The 21,449-nt window shown below is 55.4% G+C and overlaps 1 protein-coding gene across 1 annotated transcript in view; it reads right to left on the bottom strand.

Moving 5' to 3' along the window:
• Window positions 1–20,637, bottom strand: part of EPHB1 (EPH receptor B1) — a 43,629-nt gene extending 22,992 nt beyond the window's left edge. Inside the window, exons 1-3 of the mRNA XM_082766996.1 lie at window positions 20,528–20,637; window positions 20,305–20,497; window positions 2,087–2,151 (exon numbers count right to left, since the gene is read on the bottom strand). Coding sequence (XP_082623122.1) covers window positions 2,087–2,151; window positions 20,305–20,362 — 123 coding nt within the window. The 5' untranslated portion in view covers window positions 20,363–20,497; window positions 20,528–20,637. The remainder of the gene's footprint in view (window positions 1–2,086; window positions 2,152–20,304; window positions 20,498–20,527) is intronic.
• Window positions 20,638–21,449: the final 812 nt, after the last annotated feature.

Below are 21,449 nucleotides of genomic sequence, written 5' to 3'. Positions count from 1 at the left end.
AATCAGTCTGGTGCTAATCAGTAGGACCTCCAGAGGTCATCTGGCTGCACCTCACGAGGAGGGGCCAGGAGCACCGTCACAGATGGACAGCCCCAGGTGCACAGAGAAACAGCACCAGGAGGAAACCTCACCTCCTTCTCGCTGCCCCACGCTCCCAGCTGAGGCTAAAACATCATTTCCACAGGGGGAAATAGCCTCAGCTGCCCCAGGAGGCGAGGAGGACGTACAAATGGGGAGATGAAATTTCTCAAAGCACTTTGAGAAGTGAAGAACAGCAATGCACGAGGCCGGGTCTTCATCAGAGACCGAGCCAACACACGGGCTGACAGGCAAGGCCAGGCTCAAGCTCTGGGCACAATGGGATTGCTTTCCCCAGCAAAAAAAATACTCTTTAAATAAAGCATTACCAAAGCACGTCGCAGCAGAGAGAGAATATAGATTCACAGTTCGATTTATAGAAGGGCATTAATACAATCCAGGCTACAATTTCAATTAAGAGACAGCAGCAAACTGTGAATGGAGTATGATGGAATTAGAGTCCCACAGACAGATTTACAGCCTCATAATCCATTCATTTTCACTAATCCATGTTTACAGTCTCCTCATAACAGCATTATTCATACAGCAACCTTTACGCAGCACTCCAGATACGGGAGTAATTCCTGGGGGCAACACGGTGGCAGCAACTGCGGGCATTTGAGTGTGGAGGGGCAGCACCGAGCGTCGACTCCCAGAAGAGCTGGCGAACCAAAACCAGCCCCACGGTTATGAGGTTTTGCCCTCTCCCCTTTGAACTCTCCCACCCCTCCCCGGGGATCACTCCGGTGACAGCAGGGCTGGGCAGAGCCAGCCCCAGGTGGGGAACGGGGAAGCTGGTGGCATCAGGAGGGGCAGGGGAACAAAACTCCCCAGGGAGGTGGATGGAAAGGGCCAGGAGGAGCTGAGGCCCCAGCAGCAGCCAGGGATCTGCTCCCATCTTCTCCATTGCCCTGCACTGCCCACAGAGCAGGAAGGACCCACACACATCCGCTGCTTCTCTCCCACCTTTCTTCTTGTTTCTTCTTTTCACCTGCTCCGTATCAAGGTGCTGTCTGGCACAACACAATCCCTCAGCTCCTTACCCACCCCACCAGGACCTGCTCTGTGCACACTCACGTTTTCCCCAGCAGCGAGGTGCTCCCAGAAGCACCATTTGCTCGACCACTTATCAATTAGGCAAAATAATACCCAGGAAAAAAAAAAAAAACCAAAAAAAAAACAGAACCACCCCCAGTGGGGCTTCCCCTGTCATACATCAAAGGGAAAACATGAAAAGTGAAAAAAGGTGACAAGAACGTCTTATAGGTTGGAAAACTCTTTTAGGGGACAGCCTAAGGATGCTCATCCTGTTTGATCTCCTACAGGAGGACAGAGGGTTCGGTGCTGTGTACTGTTATTTATTTACACATCCCTACTTCTATCATTACCTGCCTGATCATACGTATCTAGCTGCACATCCCTGAGATCCTTCTCGTCTTCCAGGCCTGTCCGAACTTCACAGGGGATGACCATGCTCTGAGCCCACCCAACAAGGCGCCTGGCACCCCGACAGCCCAGCTCTCCAGCTGTGGGTTTTGGGGAGCACAGGGCCAGTGCCACGCAGGTACCAGCCTGCCACCCACCCCACTGCTCCCCTCCCTGTCTGCGCCTGTCTTTGTCTATCACTTTCTCTGTCAGGGGAATGTGAGTCAGGTTATTTTATGCTTCCATCCCTCAAAGACTCGTATTATATAAAAAAGATGTTTTAAGTGCCTCAGGGTGTTTTGTTCCTCATTACTTCATAAAAGTGACATTAATAGCCAGGGAAGAGCACTGCTGAGTGCAATTATGGATGATGTTCCAGGTATGAAAGCTGTTTTGAGCCTGCTAATGTTTCCTAATTACAAGCCTTGTGGTACAGGGAGAGGGGAAGCACGAGCAGGAGGATGGGGAGGAGCGAGCACGGGGACCTGCCTGGATGGAGGAGACAGCGGGGCAGGGAGGGGACGGGCTTGGACCCAACCTGGCCTCAGGAGGAGGAGCGCACGCAGCCGGACACAGGACTTACCCCCGAGGGTGGGTTGGCGGTCCAGCCCAGCTCAGCCGTCGCCGTCCGCGTGTCCATCAGGGTTTCTGGGGAAACACAAGATGAAAAAAAAAATAAGATAAAGAAGTCATCATCTTCAGCTGCAAAAACCCAAGGTGCATGTCTGCATCAACACCCAGGCACCAGGAAAACCAGGGAGAAGCCCCCCAGCACCTGTGTGCTTCACGGGACCACCTGGGACATCCCACATTACACACCCACACTGGCCCATGACAGCTCCAAGCAGCTGTGGTTTGGCAGTGATTTCAGACACGTTAATAAAAACAGGGCTGCTGGAGCGGTGCTCCACTGCTGGGGGGCTTTCCACGGCAGGTTTGGTGGAAAATATCTAAAAGCCGTACTACAGCTGGCACTTCCCCGCTTTTTTTTTCTTGTTCTTTCACAAGAAAGAGTAGCAACAATAATAGTGAGAGCAACAACATACAGAAACAGATGGGAAAAATCCTCCAGGTTTTATTTATTTGTTTTCAGCAAGCAGACATGCAGATGAACTTGCTCGATTCCCGCGTCTCAACCAAGCACGGGAAGGAAACGCACCGCCCCTGCCCAGAATCGACCCGTCCGTCCCTCCACGGCCGAGGCAGGAGGGCACAGCTCCTTTTGGGACTTCTCCTTTTGGGACTTGGCTTCTCCTCGTGTCGGCCAAAACCAACACATCTCGGCCACAGCTTCCCTCTAGCACTGCTGATGATCTGTGCTCCCATCCGTGTCCCCACCGAGCATCTGTGTCCCACACCGACAGGCGCCATGCAAATATTATTTCTCCCCTTGCTGTAAGTACAGCCATGCACATCATTAAGTGCTCGTTAGTCCTTGCCATGGCCCTTCAAATAAACAGGGCGCTGCAAGGATTTCAGCACCGGGGTGATGCACAGCCCAATCCCCTCCCTCCTCATCAGCTCCTCGATCCAAAAGCCCCCAACAGGCTGTGAATCTTGGAAAGAAAACCGGGAGGAACAGCACGACACGGCACACAGCAGCTCCCTAGGCAGGAGACTAGAAATAAAGAGAAATATATAAATTGAAAAGAAGCCAAAGCCAACAGCGGAGGAGCTGCCTCCCTACCAAGAAGCTCTTGCCTCGTCTCACAGCCATGCCCCTACCCTAAACCACAGGGAACGGGGAAGGCTCCGCTCTCGTGCTAGCAGCCCACAGCATGGGGCAAACTGATACAGGAGGGCAAGGGGACAATTAACTTGGTTTTCACACCTTGTTTTCCATCAGTTATCTTTCCATCTGAATTCACACACCACCAGTCAGGCTTTTCCTCCACATTTAGTTTTTTTCCAGGGATCTTGACCCTTTTCCAGCGGACAAGTCTACCCACAGGGGTTCGCAATGCCCTCCTCTGGGGGAGGAGGAGGAGGAGGGACAAGAAGAGCAACCCAAAGCCTGTCTCTGAGCCTCTGGGAAAGCCTGGCCCCACCAAAACCCCAGGCTGATCACCAAACCACAGCAGGACTGAGGTAGGAAGGGACCTCTGGGCCCCTCTGGTCGTACCCCTGCTCAAGCAGGGCCGCCTGGAGCAGGGTGCCCAGGACCACCGCCAGAAGCTTTTGATGGCCTCCAAGGAGGCTTTACAACCTCTTTGGGCAGCCTGCTCCACTGCTCCATCACCTGCAGGGAAGAACTGCTCCATCATGTCCTAGGGAACCTCCTCTGCTTGGGTCTGTGCCCAGTGCCTCTCGTCCCGTCCCTGGGCACCACCGCAAGGAGCCTGGCTCCGTCCTCCCAGCACGAGACATGCTCAGGGGGCTCCAGGCACTGCCCAGGGTTGAGCTCACCACGTGGGCATGGAGAGGTGCCCACCAGCCTGGAAAGGTGCCCACCGGCCAGGATTTGAGCCTCCAGTCAGGGCTGAAGCCCTCGTTGTGGAGAAGCCGAGCTTTGTTGCGGAGAGCCAAGCTCTCTTCGAGTGAAGAATCTTCAGCTGTATACAGTAGATTTTCTTTAATGGACACATTACTTTAAACTAAGCCTCCACCATCTGTTCCAGTCCCTAATTATCAATACAAAAACAAACGTCTACTCACAATTACACTCGTAACGAGTAAAGATGCCAGCAATTAGCATGCAGGAACATCCTCGCTGCGCGGCAGCGGGTCCATCTGCGGCAGCACCAGCGCGGTCCCAGGTCCCGGACACCCTCAGCGGAGCCGTGCGCGGTGGCACCAGCGCCCAGGGGGTGCCGTGGTGGGGCTGGGGGGAGCTGACAGGTGGCTGGCATTGTTTGAGCAGCTGGGAGGGTGAGAAATTTGGGGGTGGGAGTAGGGAGCAGCTGGATGCGCCACGGAGCGCTTCCCTCCCCGCTGCACGCTTCAGCGGGTGCTTGGGGACACGGTCCCGCTCCCAGAGCGAACGAGCGGCAGCAGAAAGAGGGAACAACGGGAAAATAAAGCCAAGAAGCTTCACCACAAAGACCGGCACGAACCAACGCTGACAGAGACGATGCTGTGGCTGCGAGCTCAGCCAGGCTGCCTCACGGCTTTCATCACCACACCCAACCTGGATTAAGCCTCTTAACGTTGGTGGGAAAGAAGCCCCGCAGGTGGCAGGGGAAGTGCTTGAATTGAATTCTTGCCATTCCCCATGTACAAAGAGAGCTGGGGCTCCAGCCCACACCAGAAGGTCACCCGGATAATTTCGGGTCGCTCCCCACACCCATGGCAACCCCTGCTTAGGGCCATGATGCTCCAAGGGCATAAACCCCGCGCTGCCACCCAGCTTCCCTCTGCAAGGTTTCCACGTGCCCCGGGCTTCCAGCAAGGCAGAAAAAGCAAAGCAGGAGCGAGCCAGACGTGCGAACTGCTGGGCTCACGTCTCACCCACAACATCTCAGATTCAGGAGGACTTCCTCTTTTTAATGATGGTGCCAGGGAGGTGGGCAGGGAACAGCGGGATCGCCCTCTCCCAGCGGAGAAGCACCGCTCCTCTTCACCATTCCCTACAAACCCCAGCTTCCGAAAGAGCCGCTTGCAGTATCTATACACTTTCAATCAAAAATATTACAGCAACAACTAATTATGTCCCATCATTCCCATGGCTCTCTGCCTTTAATGGTACATTTTGCTGCTACAGAATTACAGCGAAACTGCTCTGGAAGTGCATAACGAGCTATCCCCATCAATCTCCCGCAGATTCATTATGAAGGATTATCCCCAGAATAACAAACCAAGTTCAGATCGCAGAGGACGCGCTAAACAACAAAAACAAGTCAGGAGCTTTCTCTGCCCATCGTTTTGAACAGGAATGCCAGCACCTCGGGGTCTTTGTGAGGAACCTGTCGGAGAGGAGCAGCTCCATGAAGATATCTCGGCTATGCCAACGCTACCAGCCCACGTGGGCTGACTTGGAGTGGCTAAAAACCAAAACTCGTGTTGGAAAATGGATTTGCACCTACATCAGCTGGGCGCAAAGGTGCTGCGTCACTTCGTGATGGGCTGCACCAAGCTCTGCCCCAGCCCTCCCCAGGATCTCCACCAAGGGAGTCAATGCAGCAAGGTGTTACTGCAGCCGCACACGGGAGTGCCCACTGACTTGGTGCCACCATGAATGCCCTCAGCATCACCTTCCCCAGTGGTAGGGGGCTTTTCTCCCCTCTTGATCCTTCTCATGCTCTTCAAACCTAGGGAAATGATGGTGGGGCAGGAGGAGGCATGGGTCTCAGGCGGGCAGCAGTGCTCCGCACCCACCTCTGCGTGGTTTTCGTGCTCCAAAGGGGCCTGACCCCATGGGCCAGCTCAGCCACGGCCGTACGAGCCATTTATCATAATCCCACTGAGGAGAGATACAGTAAATCAAAGAGACAACCTGCCTGCAAATAAATTGCAGGGGGGAGGGAGAGGGAGAGAGAAACAGAGAGAAAAAGGGGAGAGAACTGCAGAGGGAGAGATAAGAGAGAGGGAAGGAAACAGCAGAAAATTACAAAAAAGCACACATCACGGGGAAAAAAGACAAAGGGGACCAAAGCAAATACAAAGATAAGAGAAATAAGATAGTGCTTTCAATACCTTGTTTTCCAAATTACAAGCCTATTTGATAAAATTTGGGAACAAGTTTTAATCCGCTGAGCTCATATGAGGCAGCAGCCCCAGAGGGTCTCAGGACAGCGCGTTATGGGCAGCCTGGTGCTCCGCAGCACAAGGGGCTCAGTTGCCCCCACGGTGACAAAAGTGACAAAGCAGCTTCCCAGGGCCGTGCTGCTCACAGGCCACGGACACACAAAGTGCACACGCTAAGGCCATGCCATGGGACCACGTGGAAGCGTTTACAGATCAGCACAGATGCATTTAGCAACCCAAAAAGCATCCCGGGCTGAGACAGGGCTTTAGGGAACGCCGCAGGCCACCAGGGCAGAGCCGGGAGTCCCGGGAGCTCAGCTCTGCCTCCGCTCCAGCGCCAGAGGAGTGATTCAGGGCTGCGAAATGACAAGGCTATCTTTCGGGAGAACATCTTCCAGAACAATGTCACAATGCATTTAAATCCTCATCTTTGCTTTCTCGAGGCTGGGTTGCCAACAAGCATCACTGAACTCCGCAGTCTGCCCCCAAAATCACCATATGTCACGCTTGGCAGCCTCCCCTTCCAGCCTCCGGAAGGCAGGGAAGAGGAACTGGGCCGCCCAGGGACGGGCAGGGGCTTCCAGTAAACCCAAAAGCTGTGGGACCACTCGACACCAGTGGCACCCTCCCATCTGAGGACCAGCTAAACACCATGGGAGTCCAGCTAAACGGGTCTGGCTTGCACGAAGGACTTTTCTTCATGGAGAAATGAAATCCTTCGGGGGAGCTTTGCAGAAGACATCCCACAGGAACGCAGCAGGGAGGTGAGTGGTGCTCGGTGCCTTGCTGCTCCAGCTTCCAGCACAGCTTTGGGACACGCGTGGCCCTGTCCCAGCAGGGGTGTCCGTGCCACCAGCTGCAGTGCTCGAGCCTGAGCTGAGCCCAATCCCTTCTCCACCCGCACCACTGCCACCCAGGGGCACGCTCCCAAGCGGACACGGCTGAAGGGCAGCAGCCCAAGGACACGCATGAACCAGCCTCCCTGCCTGGCTGAAAGCCTTTGCTGGCCCCTCGGGTGGAAGATATCAAGCTGCTGCTTGTCTCTGGTTTTAGACAAACCAGTAAGAGAGGTTGCTGCGGTCTGGTCAACAGCAGCAGGCAGCTGTGGGCAAAGCAGGGCCACCATCAGGGATGCACCACCCCGAACACACAGCCTACAGCTCCTCCCTGGGCAGGGCTGGTCGAGTGCTTTCCAAGCACAGGAATCACAGAGGTTTGATCCTGAACTCCGCAAGTTTGTGTTTTCTGCTCCCCAAAAAGCGAGGCACCAGCTTCAGCTGCCCATGCGTGCTCCAGCCAGCTCGAAGGGAAGCAAGCCTTTGTCCATCCTGTGAGAAAGCAAGAAGGAACGCCAACAGAGGGGAAAAAACAGCATGGTTTGAGATTTCACACGCAAAGGTGGTGGAAGCTTAATGGGCCCAGTGGACACGGTGTCCTACTCCACTGGGATCCCCTGGAAATGGCAGCCTACAAACGCAGTCAGTCAGCTGAGAAGACCGAGCAGCCATAAACGTCAACAGCACCCGCAATTACACTTGTTAGGGTAATTTAAAAGGACATGCAGTCTTCACGCCTCGATGGGCGCCCATGGGATCGCAGAGGGATTCCCCCAGCAGCTGGGGTCTGCTCACGTGCGGAACGGCATCGGTTCTGCCTACAACACCCTCAAAGGCCATGAGCACAAAGGCACCGGTACAATAAACTCTGCTGAACCCATGCGCCAAACCTGTCCCCCCTTCCCTGCCACTTTCCTTCCCCAGAGGACTTGTTTTGCCTTACTCCAGCACAGCACTGCCTATGAGGGAAGCTCTCGGGATCAAAACATTTACCCTGCTTTTCCCTAGGCGCCACTGCTGCCGTAGAGATTTGGGATGAGTCACTGCCTTGGCCTCTGTTCCCCAGAAAAGCTACAGGCTTGCTACAGACACACGCAGCTCCGAGCCCTAAGCCTGAAATGCCAGCCGTGCTGTCAAGGAGCCCTCACTGCAAGAGGTGCACCTGGCATCGTCCTGCTCCTATTTACTAGGTCTTAGCTTAAAATGTCAGAGGGATTCTGCATGAGCTATGAACACAACGGGCCGCTCAAACGGCAAACAAGCGCGGGTCGCTGGCTCCGGGGTCACTGAGCAGCTTCCCTTCGCCCGGCCCCACCTCCTCCCGAACCAAGGATGCAGCCAGGGCCTTGGCGTTTCCTCCAGACATCATAATTTGGGGGAAAAGGCATCCACCAGAGCCCTACCCCATACATCCTGCACAGGGAAGGAGCCAGCGGTGCCCTGCGCTGGTTAACACAGCGCCCAACACGCGCCCATGCCCTGTGGCCCTTGGGAGAGCCAGCCGCCTGCTTTCACAGCTTCCGAGCAGCAGCAACAGCAGCATTCGGATCCGACACCATCCCCATGCCAAATTACAACCAGCTTGAGGTCGGAGGATGGGGAAAATCTCACACCGGGTGCTTGTTCTGCTTCCCCTGGCCGCTGGAGCCCCAGGGTGCACACGGAGCCCATCCAAAATCCATTTTCCTGCAGGTTTATTTTATTATTTTTTTTCCACCAGATCTCTTCAAAACCATGCCTGGCTGTGCCCCACCTCCTCTCCTGAACCATTTTACTCTCAATTTGAGCGGTCTCCAGGTAGGCGCGTACGTGACAGCTGGTCCGTGGAGTAAATAACGAAGTTAGCTCGCCAAGATTGCCAGGCGCCCGCCACTGCTGCCCCGTGCCGTGCTGGGGAGCCACACACACCAGGGCTGCCTGCGGCCAAACCTTCCCGGGGCAGGAATCTCACCTCAGAGGGGTCCCGGCTGCAGTTCCCGGCCCCACAAAACCCAGCTGGGGCACACTTGTGGGCAGAGGGAGAAACGCTCACCCGGTGTCTCTGCAGGTCGGGGGCTCTGTAGCGGAAAAACAAGCTGTGGGACAGCGCTGGCTCCTTGATTAACGAGGTGTGCGGCCAGCGTTTGCTGGTCCTGCTGTAAATGCACAGAGTGGGATGGAAGAGGAGCACAGGGGCAGAGACAGGGGGAGCACAAATAAGGAAAACAAAAAGCCGTCGGCGCAGGGTGTTATATAAACCCACATATATTCCAGCAGGAGGGAGAAAAACTTTGGCTGTAAGGCTGCTGGTGCTGAGCGTTACGCAGCATGGACTGCCAGCCCAGGGGAGGAGAAGAGGAGGAGGAGGAGGAGGAGGAAGCTGAAGGAGGCACTGCTTGGCTCCCGGCCGGCCGCGCACGCTCCTGCCTCCAGCCCAGCCGCCTGCACGAGCGCAAGCTGGGAAAAGGCTGGAGCGGAGCAGGCGGGAGGAGAGCCATCTGCACGCCGGGAGCCGTGCCAAGGAGTGCTGGGGGATGGATTTTCCACACACCACCCCCCTTTTCCCGTGCGAGGTCAGCCTCCTCTCCTCCCTCACGGCCGCCGGCCCCAGCGGCCAACACCTCACCAAAACGCTTCGTCAGGGAACGGCGCAGCCACGAAGCGGAGCTTCCCCACGCAGCATTCCCACATCACACTTCTGGGCTGGGTGTAGAAGCCACCACCAAAGGGGTGTCCCCAAATTCTCCCAACCCGAGGTCATCGTCCCCCCAGCGCGATGGGGACAGTCCCAACAGGAAGGTCACGGGCACCAGCATCCGCAGGGCTTTCCCGTCCAGGAGGAGCAGGAAGCGGCTCCTGCTGTGGTCACGGGGCCGCTGCCTCCGCTTGGGCTTGAATCCCGCTGGATCCTGGTGACACCGCGGCTGAATGCGGGCAGACAGACCTCCCTTTTCACGAAGACCCCATGAGAAGCTCGCTGCCCAAACCCTGCAGCCCTCCTGCAACCTGGAAATCCACCAGGCGCAAGAGCAGCACGGCTCCGCTCCAGGCAACGCTAACACCACTCCCTTTTAACACGGTGCCAGCTGGTGATAAACTTCCCCGTAAGGCTCATCTCCATACCACCTCTTCTCCTGATGACACTGACCCATCCTCCCTGATTGTGGTTTCCTCGCTGAAATAAATCACCCTAAGTGCACACTGTGCTCAGGGCCTCGTTACTGTTCATCACCGCCCGCACGACGGAGCTGTCACATCCTGGCGGCTTCTGTCACCTGGGCAACCCGGGCGGGATGCGGGATGGGGAGACGCGCTGTGGAAGCCCCTGGGAGGACCAGCGTGACCAGGAGCCACTGCCACACACAGGCAAGCGGGTGGAGGGATCATAACACGTGAGCACCCAAAAGATGTGAGCCCCAACGCAGTCATTTCGCACCCCGGCATGCAGCACAGGTGATGGCAAACGCACCCTGATGGCTAGGAGAGCTGTCGCTGGGCTGAAACCTCCTCCAGGAGGGCAGCAGAACCCCTCCGAGCCCCTACTTAGGGCTCGGGAACACCGAAGGAAGGACAGAGGCAGGGCTGGGTGCTCCCCAAACCTTTCCCAGCCACGTGTCCCGCCTCCGGTTCCTCCTCGCACGCAGGCGTTCAAACCCCGCTAAGTCACCCCAGATCAATCCAAAGCAGCGTTGCGACCGTGCTTCAAGCAGTAAATGAAAAGCTCCGTGCCAAACCCCCGCCAAGACTGCTCGAGCGATAACAACGCAGAGGCATTGTTTGCCTGTCACATTGCTTTCAAAAGCCAAACACTCCAAAAGAGAGAGGGAGCAATTAAAGCTGCCGCTAATCTCGCAGCGCCCGCATCCAAAACCTGCCCGCTGTTCTGGCCGAGCAGGCGGCGGTGGGACCAGCGCCTCGCAGCTGGGACGTGACGGGCAGGAGATGCTCAGCAGGGAACGGCAGGACCAAAGCACCGGGACCACATCCCCGCGCCTCGTCGTGGCTGGGAAGAGCGGCTCGACATCTGAGGCCGCGCAGAGGTGGAGGTTTCCAGGAGAAGAGCTCAGCAGCTACTCACACCCACGAGCATGGTCAAGTAGAGGAGGTGCTGCCATCGCCTTCCATGCGATGGACATCCCAGCTCTTCCCTCGGGTGTCCCAGCTCTTCCCACAAACGCCCCTTCCACGCTGGTGTTGGTGGAACCAGTGTTTCCGATCCAATGCCTCGGCCCTGGTGGTGGCCACGATGCTGATGGGTTTTGTTGGCATCAGGCAAGCTTCTGCCCCCCTACCCTGCGTGCTGGGGAGCTCCGCACTCCCTCTGGCAGACGGAGGACAGGCGATGACAGACACACGGACATGGCTGACGGACACATGGACGTGGCGCGTTCGCACGCGCAGGCACCGGCCGGGGGGGACCGCGTTTCAGAAATAACACAGGCACGCACACAAAAGAGCGCAAGCCATTAATCTGGGCGAACCAAAGGAAATGAAATCATTATGTCTGCAGCTACAGCATCCAGAAGAACAAATTTCCTGCCTGGATAATAAATGGATTCTTTTGTTTCATGTTGGCCCCGGCCACGTGACTGTCTTGGCCTATTCCTCATCCAAAACATCTTGCTGTATAAATACCCAGACGGGCTTGGGTTTCAGCTGCTAAAAATATGTTTTAATTATAATAATATATAATAATAATAACACAAAAAGCTACACGGTCCCCAGCCCCTTTCCTCTTAAACAACCTCTGAAGGCTTTCCAGAGCACAAGCAAGGAAACAAAAAGACCAAAGTTACCAATCACAGCTGCAACTGCTAAAAAAAAAACAGACACGAGGCAGACGAATGACAGCCCCAGGTTGATGCCTGCGATAAATAACCCCTGCCAGAAAGAGAACTGAGGTGTGCACACGGCATTTGAAGCCCCTGTGAGCATCTCATGGTGCAGGACCAAACCCCGCAGGTGATGTGGATTTTGCCTGAGCCACAGGCAGCGCCTTGCAGGTGCCTTTCTGGCACCGGGAGGGCAGGGTATTTTACATTTTTAATCCAAAAGGGAAGGTGAATTCTGATCCTTACAGCTGGCTGCAGGAAGGGCTCTGGGCATCTCCAGGGATGCAGGCTGCTAGGAGAGCTGCGTGCATGGCTGGTTTCAGCCATCCCTTTAACCCGCAGCTCCACCAGACCATTCAATTAAAACCACTTGTGCACTGAACTCTGTATTTCAGTTTTGCTTTATGAAAGCAGAGCAAACGTTGGAACAAGATTCAAAACAAACGAGCATTTGGAATCTGAGCTTGAGAGCACCTTGTTGCAAAAAGCCTGAATTGGTGAGGTGTTACAGAGAGCCAGCAGCAGGCTCCATGCTCCCCATGGGCACAAGCCCCAACCTAGCCCCACTCCCAACATAAATTGGCCAGAAGAGCCAACCCCTACAGTCCCAAGAAGGTCCCTGAGCACACACAGCTGCCTTCCCCCTTTGATTCTGGATGCTCACCAGGAACTGAGCACACCAACACCCCGTGGGATGAAACCCCTGCGTGGAAAGGCAGACTGTAAGCCTGCTTTGTGCATCATGCTAGCAGAAGCCTTACTTCTTTTCCCTTTGTGGGTCATCTTTAATTTCAATTATATTTGGGATGCTGTGGGAAGTGTCCAAGCACTGCTGCTGCCTCGTTTCAATTGCTCATCATTGCTGTTTCTTCAAGGAGGGGAAAAAGAGTCATTGGAAACTAAATATTTACACACCCACGTACACTAATCCCAGCAGATCCAAGGGTGGGAAGCTTATTTAAAAAAACATCCCTAATTACTTTCCCATTTTAAAGGGAATAATCTGGCAATTAGCTAGAAACCTTTACATCAGTAATCACATATTTCCTAACAAGGAATAACCTGAGCCAGACCTCCACCCCTACAGAGGCATCCAGGCACTCGCTGCCCAGAGGGACAATGGCCACTGGGGACAGGGACACCAAACAGGCACCAAGGGGTCACATCCCAGGGAAGCCTCCTTGCTGAAGGACTGAAGTCTTTGGAATAGGTGAGAGTTTAAGGCTCTATCGGCCTATCATTTAGGAAGATAAAATTGCGTTCACTCTGCCGAAGCAAACCATTAAAAGTGGAGGATGTTATCTCAGGTAATAAAGAGCAAGACCTGAGGACCAGCCTGGGAATTCAAGTTTACAACTTGTATCAACTTCATATGCTGTAAAACTTCACCTGGTTTATAAGTTTCTCACCAACTTCATAAAAGATGTTTTATTATTATTGTTTTCTGACTCTCCTGCCTTAATAAAATGCCTCTCCTACTCTGTGTGGGTGTTGCATTATAAACATTTGCACTTTGATTCATTCAAGATTTAAGGAAGCTTTCAAGGTAACCTGTTAGGAATACTTAAAGTGTTTTTGAAAGGCATCACAGTTCCCCTGAACATTTCAATACTTTAAATAAATAAATAAAAACACGCTTTTGCAGTAAACTACCTCCAAAATCTACCAGGCTGGCGATTCAAGCTACAGGATATGGAAGCAAGCAAGCCAGCCCGGTGGAGCACATCCCTGTCACGTTTGGTGTGGGGTCATCAGAGCTGCTGGCACAGGTAGGTTAACACCACAGCCAGACTGGAGATGGGGCAGGAAGCCTTCCAGGAAGGAACATCTCCCTACCACAACCAGAATACTGTACAAAAAAGGGATATGGCTTAAAAATGAAAAAAAAAAAAACACCACACAAAGCACCCTTGCTCCTTCCACGCTTCACAGCAGCATCACTGCTTGTATCATCCATACACACTTCAGGAGGAATTGATGAAAATTTTGGTCGTGCCTTGTGAACAGCTCACCACTACCACCTGGAGCACGTCCATCCCCAGTTCTGGGGCTGCTGGTGCAGCACCGTGAGGCGGCCCCAAACACCGCAGTGCTCTGGAGATCCCCGCTCCATCACAGCGGCCCCGTGCCCGAGAGCAGCCGGGCTGGCTCAGGAGCAGCAGCTGCTCCCTGCCAGGAGGCATCAAAGCCCCGCAGCACGGCTGCTGCTTAATGCAGGATCAAGGACGCGGCCCAGGGAGTCGCAAGATGCTCCTCAGCGGCAGCTGGACCAGAAGCAAGCAGATGAGTGTAAAAGCACGGGTTTCCTGTCCCCGTTCACACTCACAGGGGCTGGCCAGCCCCATGCACCAGGTCCAGCCCCGATACGTCACCCCTCCGTGCCAGGCAGGGCTCACAAAGGCAGAGCAGGAGGGTGCCCAGAGCTGTGTCCTCCTCAAAGCAGCCCTTTTCCTCCGGCCTCCGCTGAAGGCTATTGAAGTTAATGAGCGCTTTTTTGTAGCCTCCAGCAGGCTGGAGAGACGGCCTTTCAGCTCAGCAGCCTCCTGCCTCGGTAATAACCCAGGTGTGGTGCACGGAGGGATAATAAAAGCCAGTTTTTAGACAGAGATAGAATCTGACTAGCTTGTGATCTTGCAGATCCCACCAGCCAGCACCCAACAAAGCTAGAGGAGGACCAGACCTGCCGGAGAAGACAACTCACTCCTGGACACAGGAGGTTATGCCAGCCACCATGCATCAAATTGGCTCTCCAAGAGTAACCTCGCTGCATGTCACAGCTTCTCTGCTGAAAGCCTGAAGGGCTCAGAAGACTTAAATGCAAGCCACACAAACAACTTCATCTCAAGTGGAAAGTCTTGGACAGCAAAGGCTACACATCTCAGAACCACAGAAGCATCCAGGTCAGAAAAGACCTTCAAGATCACCAAGGCCAACCACCAGCCTGACCTGCCAGGTCCCATCACTAAACCACATCCACCTTCTCATAAACTCCTCTGGGGTGGGGACTGTCACCTCCCTGGGCAGCCTGTTCCAATGCCTGACTGCCCCCTCCGTGAAGAAATTCTTCCTCATATCTAATCTAAACCTCCCCAGCATCATCTCCAGAGAGCTTACTCACCTGCATGAAGCTTTTGGACAGCTTCACCAGGCCTGTGGGTTTTGCTCAGGGGACACTGTGGCTCTGTAGTCCAAGGCTACCTGCAGCCCATCATTCCCAGCACTGGATAAGGACACCAAGACCCTTGCCACTTCAAAAATAATTAATGCAGGGGCAGAGCAGCCACGTAGCCACAGCTCCTCCGAGCTGCTGCACACCATGAGAGAGCAAAACACACAGCACTGAGGGTACACGGCATGAGGCAGCTCGAGCACAGAGGTCTTCTAATGCTTGGAAACATTGCATGAAGCACTTCTGGCAATGCAGCCAGCTGTTCTGGTAATCTTGAAAAGCCAAGTTTTGTTCATTTCAAACACATTTGTTTCAAATTAAAAGCACAGCTGATGCCTCACAGAGCTCTCTGGAAATATCCCATTGCTCCTTTGTCCATACGCCCAGCACATCCTCCTCTGCTTCAGACTTACAGAACTGAAGCCATTGCTTAACGTTTCCCTGATCTCCTCCAGCTCCAAGAGACACTCCCGAGGTTAGACAGCAATACGAGGTGGATTTAGGGAACCTCCTGGACTTAGGAGCCCAGGTCTTGTTGTGAGGCCAAGGGATTCAGAAGCCCACTTCCCCAATGGCTGTCTCTAGGACATCAGGGCTCGAGTCCCTCCACCGGCACATGGCTGTCCTCCAGCACCAGATACCAGAACAACCTCAAGTGTCCAACTCTTCCAAATTGCTCAGCCTCTCACCTGGCCCAAGATACGAATAGCAGTTCTGGTTAGAAAGGGAAAATTAAAAATAAAGAAATGCCAAGCAACCTCCGGTGGCCAAACCAGCAGGACCCTGCACCTCTTCCTTTCCCATCCCACCTCAAGTCCAGCATTCCCTTTTCAACTTTTCTGCTGGGCTCCTTATTTGCCTGAGGAAGATGTAATTCACACCCTCGCAGCTCCTCTGTGGTGATTTAACTTTTTTTTGAACAAAAAGCAATTATCCCCACATCAACAGGACCCTCACGAGGATGTTAATGAGTCAGTTCAGCCCCTGTGGCTAGGCCTTGGCTGAAGCAAGAGGAGGCCTCCAGTACCCAAAGCCCTGCATCTGACTGCAAAATAAAAATAAAATAATTTAAAAAAAAACTGTAAAACTTCAGTCCTCGCCATTCCCCATCCCAATGCCTCTGCCTGAGGTGCAGGATTTGGCACCAACGGGAAGGGGGCTGACACAAAATGTGTTTCTGGCAGAGAGGCACAACTCACGCGTGGAGGCCTGAGTAAAGAAATAAACAGAAACAGAGCTGGGCACAGACACCAAAACCTCAAAGCAACCCAAGGATGAGTTGGTTGGGTTTGAGTAACCAAAACCTGGGTGCCTGGGACATCAGCAGTGTGGTTTTGAGAGGAGCAGGACTCCATAACTGGGAGAAAGCAGCAGTGCAATACTAAACAATTCAAGTTGTGACAAAGCCCCCACCTCAGATGCAAGGAAATGGCCTAAAAGCGAGGATTTCCGCAGCCTCTTGCCTATTCCCAGCAACCACTTTGCCTCACTGCAACATAAATTATAGCTTAATCAGCTCTGAATACCAGCGATGCTGCCTGGATGCCTCCCTAGATATTAAACTCTTCTTTCACTGCGCTAACAAGCACATACCTGAGGCCTTCCTAGTCCCTAATTACTCGGCATAGTTATTTCCGAATCAAAATATATAAGTAAATAAATAAAAAAACCTTAATACTTTTTCCCCCTCTACTTGGCAAAGCCCTTGAAAATAATCTGCCTGCTTATTAACAAATACAAGCAATTTACAATTGTCATCGAAACCATTCTCTTGGAAGGACGGAGCTTGCCATCGCCTCCCACCCGCCCCAAAGACATGCAGGGGTGCCGGAGGGAGCATCCCCCCAAGAAGCATCCCCGAATCCAGCCCTGCTCCCTCCTTTTGGGCTGAAGCTCAAAGCAGCAGTCCTGAACCAATATGATCACAGAACCATCTAGGTTGGAAAAGACCTTCAAGACCATCAAATCCAACCATCAAGCAGACCTTCCAAGTCTCGTTGCCCAAGCACATCCCTCAGTGCCACATCTGCACGTTGCGTCCCCCACCTCCAGGGATGGGGACTCCACCCCTTCCCCAAGAAGCCCATCCCAATGCTTGGCCACCCTCTCCACGAAGGAATTCTTCCCCATATTCAATCCAAACCTCCCCTGATCCTGCTGGAGTGGTGCTGGGGTTTGGGCCCCTTCCCTTTGAACTGCCATCTCCTCCAGCCCAGCAGCAACTCATTGCAGGCAGGCCACAGCAACAGCAATTAGGTCACACCGGGCTGCAGGTTTAGCGGGCAAAACTATAATTATTTAGAAACATCGAGTTTAAATGCCAAAGAGTCTTAATGGAACTGAGCTAATTAACCAATTTCGACTGAATAACTGATGAGTTAAAAAGAAAAATAAAATCAATGATCATAGACAACAGCTTTTTTTTTTTTTTTAACTGGTTGTTTTCTCACAACAACTCTCAGTTGCACAAAAGCAGACCAACAATCCCTGCTAACCAAATATTATTGTAATTAAATATTTAACAGGAAGGCTCTTCAATTATTCAGAGGAGGAACGACACTCGCTATAAGCGGGCTGGGTTTCTCCCTCTGGACCTGGCCGGGGATGCTCACAGGGCACGGCTGCCACCCGTCCTGCGGAGCAGGGACCACGCTCTGACTGCCAGGCCAGCAGGTGCCAGGTTTTGCGAGGTTTTCTGGGGTCAGTGGTATTCCCCCAGCAAAGGGCTGGGGAGGAAAAGCAGATGCACACACACACACACCCCAACACACATGGTTATAATTCCCTAAGCTGCATTACTGTAGGAAATTACAGTTTAGTTTTTTCAGCAAAGGGTACAGGGATATTTAGATTCACTATAAGGAAACTGCAGAATCTTTCAGCCCATTTATCACAGCTCTCTGAGTCCCAACTTCCACTGAAATGAAACAATAATAAATATTGAGCAGAGCGAGTTAATCTCCACTGAACGCACTTTAATAATTCAAAAGTTACGAGAAATAAATAGATAAAGCGCAGGGCTTTTGGCTTTTACAAATGCACATCCCATTTTTCTCACGATTTCTCACCATGCGACTTGCTGGAAAAACACCCGGTGACAGAAAACACCCCAAAAAACACGCCATGGCTGGCGGCCACAGCTCCGCAGGCACCCCAGCTCCTACAGCACCAGGTCCCTGTATCAGCCCCACCGCACAGGCTCTGGGTTTCCAGCGCCGCGGCCCAGAACGTGCCACTCCACACCACTGCCAGCGAACATCCCAGCTTAACGTTTTCCTTGTGCAAGTATTCATGCATGTAAAGCTCGACGGCTTGAATATTTGCAGAAAGCAAGCAAGGTTAAATTGAAGTGTGCTTTCAAATCCTAATGAATATTTGGGGAAAACCATTTCCCCCGCCCCCCAACTATTTACTCAGCCTCGCCGTGCTGTTAAGTGACCACTCGGCCACTGCATGTGGTAAGGGAGGACGGAGAGCTGCAGCATCCTCCTGCGGGCACCCCACGGATCCGCGGCTCCTGCATTCAGCTGGGTACCAACTGCAGCACGGGCAGAAAGAGCGTGGCCAAAACGCATCCCAGACCCCACATCCTCAGCACCTGCCCTTCTACAGCTCCTCCGTGGCCTTTCTTTGCGTGAACTGCTCCAAAAGCATCTTCAGCAGCACAGAAATACCAGTGACGGCAGCCCAGCTCACAAGCTTTCCCCCTCCAGCGCTGCTTTTCTGATCTCTCCATCACTACCGGCGCTTGTTTTCACCTCTAAGAGGCCACCAGAGCACCGTAAGTTATTCAACTTTCAGCAGGCTGCGCTGCGTTCAGGGAAATTGAAATTCAAAGCCTTAATTAAGGCAGGAAAAAAAAAAAAAAAAAGACCTGCATCTTAAGGAAGAAAAGCAAGATGAAATTCAGTCGCAGGAGCAGTGCCAGCGAGATGGGTTTGCCGTGCGCCCGGCGCGTTTGGTGGGAAGTGACGGAGGGCCGCCGAAACTTCGTCCTCCCATCGCCTACATCCCCGAGTCTTGAAGCACGCGGGGAAACAGGAAGGCGACCGAGACGAGGAATAATGAGTCAGTGATACCAGCAATTAGTCAAAAAAAGCAGCACAGGCATCTGCAGGCGAGGGCCCGTTTCCCATGACTTAACAAAACGCTCTCCCTCCAGGCTGACGAGATCTGGGCTCACTCACCACGCCAGCACTCCGGTTGTACCCCTTAGGTTTCCTTTTTCCAGATTGTGCAAAAAATAAATAATAAAGGGATGGCTACGGGCTGGCACAGAAGACCAGGGCTTGCAACATCTCGAGGCTTAGCTCTGGCTCTGCTCTGGGCACGGCAGCAGGAACAGCCCCTGTGGAGGCAGCTCTCGCCCTGCTCACCGCGGCAGTGTGAGGTGGAAGCAGGGGAAGCCCGATGGACTCGAGCACCAGATGTGAGGGGAGGATGCCCATGGGGCTTGCAGGCTGCAGGAACCAGCTCCGGGACATCACCCAACCAAACCCTTGTCCCCGATCCTCTCCGGACAGGCAGTCAGGCAGCAGATAAGCGCACGGAGCAGCCAAAGCAGAGCTACGGCAGCTCTCCGAGCTCGCTCCGTGCACAAGGAAGCCGACAGGCATGCAAGCAGGTAGGCAGACGAACCAGGGCCAGCTCCGTCTCTCGGCTGACCTGCCAGCACCCCAAAAGCTCCTGCAGCCGCGGAGTTACGAGGCGTGCCGCCAGCCTGCCACGCTCCGGGCGATCGCAGCGGGTTCAGCTGCCGCCCAGCACACCACACCGACCTTCCCGGAGCGATGTCGGGGCGCGGAGGGGCAGAGAGCTGGCTCCTGGCACCGCTTCGCAACCGGGAGCACCCGAAACGTCAAGTGGCAGCAGCCGAAAGGCGAAGCCACGCGTGGCAAAGCGCTGCCACGCCGCGAGGATGCTCGGGCACAAGCCGGGCGCCGCCAGCCCGCAAGGGGCACGGAGAGCAAGCTGCTGGCAGCGCCGGGGACACGTCCCGAGGCTCGGGGGGCAGGCACCGAGCGCTGCCGGGCTGCTCCTCAACAGGTTTCGGGGGCGTAGCGGGGCGCGGCGCGGGGCTCATCCCCCCGGGACGGGCAGCAGCCGGGGGGCTGGCACCGGGGGCGCTTTCTCCGGGCTTTTCTTCCCCCCCGCACCGAGCACGGCGGCGGCGGCTGAGCGCGGAGCACCCCTGATTTTTGGGGACAGGAGGCACCGGAGCATCCCCGCCACCACCACCACCACCCCCAGCCGGCAGCGGGACAGCGGCCGCCCCGCCACGCGTCCCCCCGCGGAGCCTCACCTTCCACGGCAGCCGCGGCGGCGGCCAGGCAGAGCAGCGCCACCAGACCCGCAGCCATCGCCCCCCCGGGCCGGCGTCCCCCGCCGCTCCGCCTCGGCCTTCCGCGGGCACCGCGCGGGGCTCCGCAGGCGTCGGGCGCCGCCGGCGGCGGGCGGGCATGGGCGGCGGGAGGCAGCCGGGCAGGGCAGAGCCGGGCAGGGCAGAGCCGGGCAGGGCAGAGCCGAGCCGGGCAGAGCCGAGCCGAGCCGAGCCTGGCCGCGCCGGGCCGGGCCGGGCCGGGCCGCGCCGAGCCGAGCCGCGGGACCGCGCCGCCCGCCCGGCTCACATCGCAGCCGCGAGTGGGACGCGCGGCCACGCCGCCGCCGCACGCCCCCGCCGCCCGCCCGCCGGCCACGCCCCCGCCCCCGCCCGCCCGCCAATCGCCGCGCCCCGCCCGCCGCCCGCCGGCCACGCCCCCGCCGCCGCCGTGCGAAGGCCGAGGGCGCCCCCCGGCGGGCGGAGGCGGGGAGGGAAGGGGAGGGAAGAGGAGGGAGTGACGGCGGCGCTGCGTCACACCCCCCCCGTGACGTCATGAGGTGGCGTGACGTCACGAGGTGGAGGTGAAGTCAGCGAGGTGTGACGTCAGCGAGGTTGTGGGGTGCTGGAGGAGGCCCCCAAGCCGCGCTGGGAGGGGTGGGAGAGGGAGCGGGGCATGGGGACACCTGGGGGGGCGTGGAGGGGAGAGGGGGCACCGGGGGACAGTGGGTGGCCATGGGGACAGCACAGGGACATCACGGGGTCATCATGATGGGGACATCACAGGGACATCACGGGTGGCCATGGAGACATCACGGGGAGCTCATGGGGAGATACCAGAAAGCCACGGGGAAATCATGGGGAGACACCTGGAAGCCACGGGGAGCCATGGGGAAGTCATGGGGGAGCCGTGAGGTAGCCCTGGGGAGCCCTGGGGAAGCCCTGTGGAGCCAGGCCTTCTCCTTCCCAGCTGCCCAGCAGCTCCGTGGGGTGGGGCAGAGCGGCCCCAGCTCCCTTCCCCATAAGTGCCGTTGTTGCCCCGTTCTGGAGTTCACCTCTGGGCACCAACCCATGCAGCTGGAGCCCTGGGCAGCTGGGTGTATGGCTGGGCTCACCCCGAGGCCGGCTGA

Source organism: Aythya marila (assembly GCF_965140915.1).
Source record: "Aythya marila genome assembly, chromosome: 9".
In the NCBI taxonomy this organism is placed as follows: domain Eukaryota; kingdom Metazoa; phylum Chordata; class Aves; order Anseriformes; family Anatidae; genus Aythya; species Aythya marila.
This window is presented reverse-complemented; position numbering and strand designations above follow the sequence as displayed.